The following is an 11,697-nucleotide window of genomic DNA, read 5'->3' as shown; positions in this document are numbered from 1 at the left end:
CAGGGGTTAACCTCTGTAATAACGGGGGTAGGCCGGGGGTTAATCCCTGTAATAACTGGGGGAGGTCGGGGGTTAATCCTGACACGGAACTGGGGGAGGTTGCTGAAAGTACTGGGGTCATCTCTAGGAACCGGGGAGTAGCCATGGGTTGGTCTGTTAATAACGAGGGGGTGCGCTGCGGTTAACTTCAATGGGAGCTGGTTGTTAAGGGACATGTCTGATTGTCGTCCATCACTCAGATTCCTGCCCAGACAGGACTGGAACTACGCAGAGAGTTGGGTGTGCAGTGGGGAAGCAATATTGAGTCATTCTGGTTCTGTTGGTGTTGGGATTTCACATTCAGACCTGACTCTCTCGCTCTCTCTCTCTCTATCTCACGATATATTTCCTCCCGTCTGTCTCTAGGACCCATCTCTGGTTATGCCCCCCTTCCAGAGCCGTAAGTACCAGCCTCCTGAGCAGCTGGAAGAGATGGTGCGGGCAGCGGTGGAACGGGTCACAGGTACGCCCTCTGGCCCGGACTGGCAGGAGGCTCAGCTGGATGAGGGTCAGAGGTTCCGACTCCTCTGTGAGCTGGCGCAAGCGCTCAAACACGTGGTGCCCAATTCCCAGCTCCATCAGACCAGGAGTCCGGGAGAACTGCTGCGCTTTTACCAGCAGCCAGTCGACGCAGACCCCTTCGCCTTCCAGGAACTGGCTCACTCGAAGCTGCCTCCCAATATCCGCATCAACTGGGGCTACGACGGGAAAGGAGGGGAAGGAATGTAGCCAGGCCGAGAGAAGGAATGCCTGGAGCTCTGTGTCCTGGGAGGCTGGCATTCGATGTACTTCCTACCCTCACGGGGCAAGAAAGGACATCCCTCAGACCCCATTGCACTGAGGGGGGGTGGGGGAGCAGTTACATTACCTCGCTGCATCTGTGGACCCTTAAGCACTGAATAAATCTTTTTCTTAGAGGTGTCTTGAAGTGAGTTGGTGATTCTCGCACCTGGTTATGTCAGACTTCACAGCAGTGCCAGGCCGTTCACTGCAAGAACAGCAAATCCCGTCTTCATATAAACCAGAACAGGAGGAGGCCACTCAGTTCCCCTCCGCCCCCCCCCTTCAGTCTGCTCCTCAGTCCTTTGACCGGAATACCATTTTCCTGCTGCATATCTTGATTTGTTTGGCCAACAGTTGGTTGATCTCAGCGTTAAATCCACTCAACAACTGAGAATTCACAGCCTCTGGAGAAGATTTGCCATTCTCTGAGTGAAGGGATTTCTCCTGATCTTGGTCTAAAACAGCCAACACCCAAATGCAACGTCCTCCTGAGCTAGTTCAACTGGGCCAGTCCGAGAGAGGGGAGCTGCCTCTTGGCATTTACAGGGTCAAACCCTCAGAATTTTATTATGTTTTAATGACAGCACCACTCATTCTTCTAAACACCAGAGAATAGCAGGGGTCATCAACTTAACATCTCCTTCTAGCTCATCCCAGGAATCCATCTAGTGACTTCAATGGATGGGACAAATGGACAAGGTCTTTTCCCTGGGCTGAGGGAATCCAGAACTAGAGGGCATAGGTTTAGTGGGGGAGGGGAAAGATATAAAAGAGCCCTAGGGGGTAGAGAGTGGTGCGTGTATGGAATGAGCTGCCAGAGGATGTGGTGGAGGCTGGTACAATTGAAACATTTAAAAGGTATCTGGATGGGTGTATGAATAGGAAGGGTTTGAAGGCATAAGGGCTGGGTGCTGGCAGGTGGGACTGGGTAAGGTTGGGATATCTGATCAGCATGGACGAGTTGGACTGAAGGGTCTGTTTCCATGGTGTACGTCTCTGTGGCTCCATGACCTCGTTGAGTTCTATAAAATCTCGAGAGGCATAAATAAGATAGATAACAGACAGCTTGTCCCCAGGCTAGGGGAGTCTAAAAGCAGAGGGCGTAGCTTTAAAGTGAGGGGGAGAGATACAAAAAGCTCCAGAGGGGCAATCTCTTCACACAGATTGGGACAGACACTCTTTGAGGTGGTGGTGGAGGTGAGGAGAGTTTTGTTATTTAAGAAACATTTGGATTTGCATATTAATGAATCAAAACCTGCAACCCATTCAAAGTGATTAAGACTTAACAGCAATCTAGGGTTGTCCAATACATCACATCAGTTGTATGACACTTCCATTCTCCTGCTCCTCAGATTCTGCATGACCTGCTGTGCTTTTCCAGCACCACATTCTCTACTTTGATCTTTTTACTATAAATTCTGAGTCCTATGATCCTGCCCAACTAACTACCTGATAAAGGAGCAGTGCTCCGAAGACTTGTACTTGCAAATAAACCTGTTGGACGAGGACCTGGTGTTGTGTGACTTTTAACTTCATTCACCCCAGTCCAAAACCAGCACCTCCATGTGGTAACTTGTTCAGCATGGTTTGTTTTACTACTTTGTAGCTAAGATGCTGCCGTGCATGGTGACATTATGCACCTTTCACCGGGGCTGGCGTACAGGGGACAAGAAAACGTAAACCAGAGTTGAGAACATTAGTTTGAATTTGTTGCAGAAGTCTGTGTTGAAATCTTTCCTTTTGCCCAATGTCATACAGCAAAGGCCTTTTGTCTTACTGTTTCAAGCCTTTTTACTATTTGTTGTAGTTCAACACTGGCAGCCTCATGTGAGTATGTCCATTCACTGACGTCCAGGTGAGAGGAAGATTCAAGGTGAGTGAGCCAGGATTCAGTCTGCAAACAGTTTGGGTCCAGCTAACAGCTGATGGGATTCCCCCCACCGCCCCCCATATTTTTCCATGTATAATTTCAGTTACATCACACTGTAAACTTTTGCTATAAATTCTGTGTCTGACAATTGTGTCCTCCACAACCACCTGGTGAAGGAGCAGCGCTCCGAAAGCTAGTGCTTCCAATTAAATCTGTTGGACTGTAACCTGGTGTTGTGTGATTTTTAACTTTGTGCACCACAGTCCAACACCCTCCAGGTAAAGGGAGAACATTCTCTTTGAAGCAGTGAAGGTTAAGATGTGACCTCATTGAGGTATTCCAAATTCAGAGCAATTTTCACAGGGTAAAGAAGGATGTTCTGTTGGCATGACAGTAACTAAGGGTCACAACTGCAAGCTTCTCCATAAGAGAGCAAGATGAGGAGAAATTTCTTTATCCTGAGAGTTACTAGAATTTGGAATGTGTTACCTGGGAGGGTGGGGGAGGCAGAGACAATGACTGAATGGTTTCCTTCTGAGCTGTAAAACGCTACAATTATTTTATTGCTCGCCTGTCTGAAAGAAGTTTACTTTAAATAATCCACTTTTGAAAACAAAATCCCCTTGGCAATTTCTTTGGGGATGAAAAGTATGGTTTTATTAAGTTAATCAAAACCTCGGGGAATAGTTCACAACGCACTTAAAACATACAAGAAAGAAGAGAAATCCAGGCGAGGAACAAGGTTACAATTGCAAGTTACTTGAAAAATTGAAGATATTGACAATAATTCCTGAGGAGATGGGTAGAATAAGTCAATATCCATAGATTTCGAGGAGCCGGTGTTGGACTGGGGTGGCCCAAGTTAAAAATCACGCATCAGTTTTCTGTTCAAACGCGTTTATTTGGAAGCACTAGCTTTTAGAGCGCTGCTCTTTCATCTGGTCATTGTGAAACAGGACTGTGAGAAACAAACCCACTTAATCAATAATTTTCAGTCCGAGTCAAAGAGTTCCGAAGCAGTATATTTGTTCGAACATCTTTAAAGATGGGCGGCTCTACGAGGAGAGTCACACCCGACAGTAAAATACAGAGTTTTTAAATACTTTTCTAAGGGGTCTCTTGACACCCCTACACTAAGCAATAAACCTATCATAAGTGTCTATTTCATTCTATCCCCTTATTTGGTTATTACTTGCGCCCGTTATTCACTCATTTGGTAATTCCCTGCACCCAAGCCAAAGGCAATCATACTTATTAATTGCCTCACTTGTTTTCCTTTTAAGTCTGTCTCATTTGGCTGTCCTTCCTGTTATTTTATCTAGTTCCTCTTTTCTTACCTTCTGAGATCATCCTTTATTGTTTTGATAGTCCAAAAAGCGGACCTACAAACTATAAGCTTATTGTGAAATGCCCCTGCTGCTTCTGTTGTGGTCAGCTACAACACTCAAAGTTATTTCTTAACTTAAAACAATTTCTTTTAAAGACCCTGACAACCTGAAATTTATTTCTCAATCCCTCCTTTTCTTTTTGTCAGTGTATGTTGATCTTATTGAATCTGGGACAATGAGGCCTCCAGGTCAGAGAGCATCAGACCTGAAAGTTCATCTACTTTGGAAATGCCTTCGGGGGTATTCTCAACATCATGAGTTGTTAACAAGTAAAGGCCGTCCTCCTGCATACCCTTCAGGGGCATCTGTTTGGTCAAGATGGTCTCGATCATTCTCTGAGCGAGACCCCGAATATAAGGAATGATACAGCAGCCCAGTGCTGCCAGAATCCCAACAACCACTCTCAAGGAGGTTAGAATAGAAACCACAACTCCTTTCCATTTGCCGAACCAAGACTCCAACCACCCCATTATTGAAGGGTCCACCCCAGAATTGAGAGGGTCATCAATCCTTGTAAGGCTTGAGTAATCAAGCCATCTGGGGCCGTGTTATTTGGAATAAAGGTACTGCAACTTCCCCCTAACATAACACAAACTCTCCCTTTTTCTGCCAACATCATATCTAAGGCCATCCTATTTTCCCAGGCCATCCTGCTTGTGGCATCTAACTGTTCAGCTATTCCTTTAACAGCGTTTCTGGTGTAATTTATAAATCTTTGTTGGTTGTAAAAGATGTAATTAATCCAATCGACATTTTTATTAATCGTAACCCACAAGAAGAGAGACTCAAATCCAGCTGCTATCTGGTTACGGGCCTTAAATTCGTCAGGCGCCCCTCTGGGAACCCTTATCAAGTCCAAATAAATATCATCATCAAAGGAGGTAGCAAAGACTGACCGTGCCCTCCTCCTTTTCTTCATTTCAGGAATCTCACCTCGTTCAAACGCTCGGGTGAATGGAATAACCAATTGTACAAGTGCCTCGCCAGTCAGAGGGCACAGTAGGTCTTAGAATCTTTCCGCCACAGTACCGCCACAAATCCGTTCGGGGTATCTTTAAAGTTGAATAGTTTCCTCCCAACTCTGTCTCGGAAACTGATCCAATTTCCGAGCATGACATTAAGTCTCCTAGAAATCAGGACTGGTCTGACCCCTGCCTTTGTACACAGGAGGTGCGATTCCCAACCACGTCCGAAAATGTAGGGGGAGAGGGGGGGGGAACAGCAACAGCAAAGACCGACAGCCTGGGTTGTCCCCACCCCAGCGGAAAGGGGACCACGTGAGCCACCGGTCTACCTGAGGCACACGCAGAGCAATTGCTTTTATTCAGACTTTTCACAGTGTATCCCTGTATCCAGTTTCAATTTGATGGTCTGTTTTAAGTCCTTTACCTCTATAATGTTTACTACTTTAAGCTCATCAGGAAGGGTGAAAAGTTGTACCTTATAATCCAGTAGTTCTGCCCATTTTCCCTGTCCTACGCTAATTCGAAAACAACAGCCCGAGAAATCATTCCCATTTGTTTTCATTTCTATCCCAAATAGCGGGCCCGGTGTACTGTGACGAGACCATTATACCAAGTACCATCCCCAAGGCCTTCCCCATAGGACTGAAGATGTATCTCTGAGCTGCGGTACTGTCTCTGATGATCTACATCCCCACAATTTACTAAGCTACATACATAAGTGTCTATTACTTGTGGATTATCAGACTCAGGAACACATATGGAAATAATGTTTGACAATATCCCAATATTAGGTGAGCTTGTATCATAACCCTAAGCATCCCCAGCATTCTAAAAAAAACGTGCTGACGCACAAAAAAACTTAATATACAATCCTACAGAAATAATCCCCGCGCTCGCGACGCCACTGTATAATCAGTTACTCAAAGTCTCTTTAGTCTGAGTTTCAGCGGGTCTTGCGTTGCTTCGGCCGTCCAGACCTCTTCCTCAACTGGAGATTCCACTGGCCCTTTGATCAGAGTGTAGTGAGTCCAGCCTTTCTCCGCCGTCCTTATCGCTGTTTGAGTGGTCAAAAGAGCCTGGTACAGCCCTTCCCAGTCCGGCTGCAATTTAGTCTCTGTCCATGGTTTTACTAAGACCCAATCTCCCGATCGAATCGGATGAACAGCAAATTTAAGGGGCAGAGTCTGTGCCAATAAAGCCTGTTTCCTGAGGAAAGACAAAGAGGAGGACAAACCCAGAACATACTTCTTTAAGAACAAATCTTTAGTTTCTGGGATTGGCAGTGGCCAGAGATAGGAACTTCCCAAGGACCTGGGACAGTAGGTATTAGCGAATAAACCACCGTTCCCTGTGGATTCAGAGCAGCTTCTTTCGTTACCTCAGTAATGGAGCTTTCCATTCTTTAATTAACAATGAATTAATGCAGTCATGTTTTAAATTAACCAGGAATCAATATGACAGGTCACTGACACTGTGTGAAGGGATCCTGCCAATTAATATTGATTCAGGCTAGCACAATCGATTAATTATAAATATTAATTATTAATTATATAAATATAAAAATCATTATCTGTAATTCAGGGTGGAAATGCAACAAATCACCAAAACATTTTTAAAACTGTAATTGCGCGGTTCTGTTTGTTTACTCGTCACTTGTGCTTTCTCATTCTGTTTCTGTAATTGTTTTGCTCGAGCACATTCATTTTTAAGAACCTCAACAGATTCCATAGCACCATTTGCAGTTACTTCAGTCCCAATTTGGTGGCAGTATTTTGTCATGAGCGCAAAACTGATTCTTCATGCCTCTCATCACAAAACTGTCACCATAATCCAATTAACTTTTTTGTTCCCACTCCCTTGGGCTTAAAGTTTAAGGATGACCTTGCTGCCCCCGTATCAACTAGGAAAACCACGTCCTTTTTGTAAAGTCCCACCTTTAAATTTATCAAGGGTTCCTGGTGGGTCCCCGGGGACAGGAACTCCTGACACCGCTATTTTTCATCAAGGTTCATAAACGGTACTGTCTTTACTTCCTTTTTCAGATCTGGACACTCTCTCTTAAAGTGACCCGTCCTTCCACAGTGATAACATCCCACCTGTGGGGATTTCCACTTCGCTCCTTGTTCCTGTCTACCAGGCCCCTTACCATCTCCTCCCCGACCATTCCGGTTTCTTACTCCCTTTAGTTTTGTCCTTTTCTTTATTATCTCATCAACCGTGGGCTAGCATTATTTTTTCCTTTTATTTCTGTTTTTCGTCCTCTCTCCGTACAAATACTCTCTGAGCCTTCCTCAGCAAATCATCTAATGGTTTCTCACTCAATTCCTCTATTTTCTGTATTTCCTTCTGAATATCTGGCCAAGACTTAGTCACAAAGTATATTTTCAACAATCCTTCCCCCATTGGCCCCTCTAAATCCATCCCAGAATATTTGCACATAGAGTCCTTCAGTGTTTGTAAAAACTCCGAGGGACTCTCTTCCTTTCCTTGACATATCTCAAATGCCTTCGTTAAATTCTGTGACTTCGGGGCAGCTTCTCCAATTGCCCTTATTAATAAATTTTTCACAGTTTTCATCTTTTCCCTATCTTTTTGTTTTTGATGATCCCAATTGGGGTCTCTTAAGGGGAACTTATCCTCTGCCTGACCTGCCCCTTCAGTTACCAAGGGGTGTTCCCTGTCCCAGACCCCTAATGCTGCTTTTCTTATCAACCCTCTTCTCCATGAAACAAAATATTTAGTATGGACATCAATTCTATCCAAGTGTCTGCGTGGGTATCCTCCGGGTGCTCCAGTTTCTTCCCACACTCCAAAAATGTGCAGGTTAGGTGAATTGGCCACGCTAAATTGCCTGTAGTGTTAGGTGAAAGGGTAAATGTAGGGGAATGGATCTGGGTGGGTTGCGCTTCGGCGGGTCGGTGTGGACTTGTTGGGCCAAAGGGCCTGTTTCCACACTGTAAGTAATCTAAATCTATATACATGCGGACCCAGGAATTGACCAATCTGTTCTGACAAACCTACCGGGTCTTCTATAAGTATTTGTTTTTTAAAGGACCTTACTTCCCCACTAGTTAAAGGGGCATCAACAAATCCAATTTCTCTTTCCCCGATCGGGACCTCTCTTAATGGAAGCATGTTTTGGACCAACATTTCTTCCGTCTCACCTTCACTTACTTCTAATCTTTCCATTTGGCTTCTGGTGCGTTTTGCACTCGGGACCTGACTTTTATCTATTTCCTGTTCTGTCTCAGACATGGTGGGACCTTCATCCCCCCTGCCCCAGTCCCACTGCCTGCCCCTGACTCGAACCAGAAACCGCCACGGGCTGTTGGATACTTCCATATGGCGGGGGGTAAATTATCTAATACCTCCCATGGGGATAGAGGTGGTGCACGAGGGATTTTGTTTCCATCTATATTTACAGTGCACATCCGTATTTTGGATTCTCCCATCCAACAGGAGGCGTAATCAGACTCCTCCTGACTGAAAGGTTCTTTTTCATTAACATATAAATCTAAATATTGACAAACCCAGTCTTCGTCTGACCCATACTTTGGCCAGAAGACGGCGGGACGAAGAATAGGTTCCTTAATCCGTACAAAACAACATTACTTTATCATCTTCTTTCTATCTTTTGTCGTGTGTGTGTGTTCATTTCCCAATGTCCTGCCCAACGGACTTTCTGGAGGAATGTTGCCAGGGACGCCTCCCTTCTCAACGGAGGATTTTCCTTTACTACCTGTCGCACAACCCACTTCACCCTGGTTCACCACCCAGTGGCCTCAATCACCTCTCCCAATTAGGGATCCAACCCCTACAGAATCTGAGGATTCTTTCCCCAGAAAATCCTTGAGTCCAACTCAAGGTAGGGCACTTTTTAGGGGTTAGCCTGACCCCCTCCAGCCCCTACACCCCTCCCTATCGCTGTAACCCCCTCCATCCCCTACACCCCCTCCCTATCTCTGTCACCCCTCAACACTAATTGTAGTACGCCCCCCTTTGGATTGTGGGAAACACTGCAGTCCAATTGCCGCACAGCAGGATCCCACACCCAGCAGTCTGGGAAGGAGGTGGATCGTCCTTGTGTCGTGAGGTCGGCTGGGGGAGAAAGTTTGCCCCCAGGACCCTGGGGAGAACCCAGCCCCTGCTATTCACCCAGGAGTGGCTGTGGGCTCGTGGCAGTCTATAACATCTATAACACCCTCCAGCCCCTACACCCCTTCCTATCTGTGTAACCTCCTCCATCCCTACGTCTGTTACTCCCTCCAACCCCTACACCCTACCCTACCTCTGTAACCCCCTCTAGCCCCTACACCCCTCCCTCTGTCTGTAACTCTTTCCAGCCCCTACATCCTATTGAAAAGATGTTGTGAAACTTGAAAGGGTTCTGAAAAGATTTACAAGGATGTTGCCAGGGTTGGAGGATCTGAGCTGCAGGGAGAGGCTGATCAGGACATAGCAGCCCCCCACTTGCTGGGAACCACATCCACAAACGGGTGTACCATCTCCAAGATGCACTGCAGAAATTCACCAAGGCTCCTTAGACAGAACTTTCAGATCCACGACCCATCTAGAAGACCAAGGGCAGCAGCTATATGGGAATGCCAATCCCTACAAGTTCCCCTCCAAGCCATTAACCATCCTGTATTGGAAACATATCGCCGTTCCTTCACTATCGCCGGGTCAAAACCCTGGAAGCCTCCTCCTGCCCCAAGGGCATTGTGGGCCTGCCTACAGAATGTGGACTGCAGTTGTTCACAAAGGCTGCTCATCAGAAGGGCAGCTACCTAGCGATTGCCAAGTGCCATGAGGGAATAAAAAAACCACTCACATGCACATCGGGTACAAAGGTCTTAATCATTTCTAACTTCCGTTTGTGTTTGTATTGACCTGATGTTTCTGGAATATGGAATCACTGCTCCATGGTTTTTGGACTGTGTTTATTTTCCAGCAACTGGCCCCATGTGATCAGCAGTGACTGTGCTGTCAGTGTCCATTACTTTAACAAAATAAAATCAAGCACCAGACCGCAGGTAGAGACAGAAGAAAGAACAATTCCAGCCTTTCTCTCCATACCTTTCTATCATGTTAATAACAATGGGCGATGGTTAGATCAGTTTCCAATTTCTGAATTGTCAGTTGAATGTAACCCTGTCACACTGGGATATAAAAACATACTGCCATGAGCTTTAAACCAGGACGGTGGTTAACTTCAATGAGGCAAGCAATTCCATGGCACACCCAATTTCTTTCAGCTCAACTGAGTGCTCATAAAGGTCATGGGCCGAAGGGCCTGTTTCCATGCTGTTTCTAATCTGAAAATAAACTTGCTTCTGGTTATGGTCTCACTGGTGAGGATTGCAACACAATGCCTACAGAATGTCTCAGTGTAATCTCACTTTAAAGGTACGCCAGTTAAAGGCTGAGATAAGCAGGAATGTCTCCTCTCAAGAGAGTTATGAAACTTTCCCACAGAGTAGAGGAGACAGAGTCCTCGTGCATCTTTAAGACAGGTTCTTGATCAGTCAGGGAATCAATGCATTTCAGGCAAAAGGGGCAGGAAAGTTAATGGGGGGGGGATATTGGATCAGCCATGATCCTCTGAAATGGCAGAGCAAGATTAAGGGGTTGAATGCTGTTCTGGTTAGATCATTATTAATTTGATGATTCACTTTCGCAAGTTGTACATGCTGTCATTTTGGTTGGGGCGAAACACTGTTTAAGATGCCACAATGTTGTTTTGCATAGGTTTTCATTGTCTTTATACAAAGTTTCACATTGCAACACAATGGGGTGAGACAATGGTGGCTCAGTGGTTAGCACTGCTGCCTCACAGCAGCAGGGACCTAGGTTCAATTCCAGCCTCGGGCAATTGTCTACGTGGCGTTTGCATGTTCTCCCCATGTCTGCCCTTTTTAGCTCTGGTCTCCTCCCACAGTCCAAAGGTTAGGGTGGATTGGTCATGCTGAATTGCCTATTGTGTTCAGGTTAGGGTGAATTGGTTGTGTTAAAATTGCCTATAGTGTTCAGGGATATGTAGGTTAGGTGCATTAGTCAGGGGTAAATACAGGATAGTAGGGGAATGGGTCTGGGTGGTTTACTCTTTGGAGGGCCAGTGTGGACTTGTTGGGCTGAAGGGCCTGTTTCCACACTGTAAGAATCCTATTCTGTAACACTTGGACAGCTCTCACTGCATTTCTGCACTGTTTTCCCTCGCAACTGATCCTGCCAGACCTGCGGAGTTTCTCCAACCTTTTCTGTTTTCATTTCAAGGTTCTCCCTTTGCTCAGGAATTGCTGGTGTAGACGTCTCTGCTAGCATTGTTTTAGCTGGGAAATCTGAACAATACAAGGAGTGTGACATTTTGGGGGTACCAATGTTGGTCAGCACGGTGGCTCAGTGGTTAGCGCAGCTGCCTCACAGCACCAGTGAAGGGGTTTCGATTCCAACCTTGGCTGGCTGTGTGGGGCTTGCACATTCTCCCTAGCTCTGAGTGTATTTTCTCTGGGTGGTATGCTTTACTCCCACAGTCAGGGTGGGTTGGGGGTGGGTTGGCAATGCTAAATTAGCTACGATCTCTTTGTGTGTGTGTCTGTATGTGTGCCTATGTGAGTGTCTGTGTGTGTGTGTGTGTGTCTGTGTGTTTGTGTCT

The 11,697-nt window shown here is 45.9% G+C and overlaps 1 protein-coding gene across 1 annotated transcript in view; it reads left to right on the top strand.

The window, feature by feature from the left end:
- The window catches only part of LOC122544243 (39S ribosomal protein L50, mitochondrial-like), a 3,075-nt gene extending 2,115 nt beyond the window's left edge, over positions 1–960 (top strand). Inside the window, exon 2 of the mRNA XM_043683319.1 lies at positions 406–960. Within this exon, the coding sequence (XP_043539254.1) occupies positions 406–768 (363 nt within the window). The 3' untranslated portion in view covers positions 769–960. The remainder of the gene's footprint in view (positions 1–405) is intronic.
- Positions 961–11,697: the final 10,737 nt, after the last annotated feature.

The sequence above is a fragment of the Chiloscyllium plagiosum genome, chromosome 47, assembly GCF_004010195.1.
Source record: "Chiloscyllium plagiosum isolate BGI_BamShark_2017 chromosome 47, ASM401019v2, whole genome shotgun sequence".
Classification (NCBI taxonomy): Eukaryota; Metazoa; Chordata; class Chondrichthyes; order Orectolobiformes; family Hemiscylliidae; genus Chiloscyllium; species Chiloscyllium plagiosum.
This window is presented reverse-complemented; position numbering and strand designations above follow the sequence as displayed.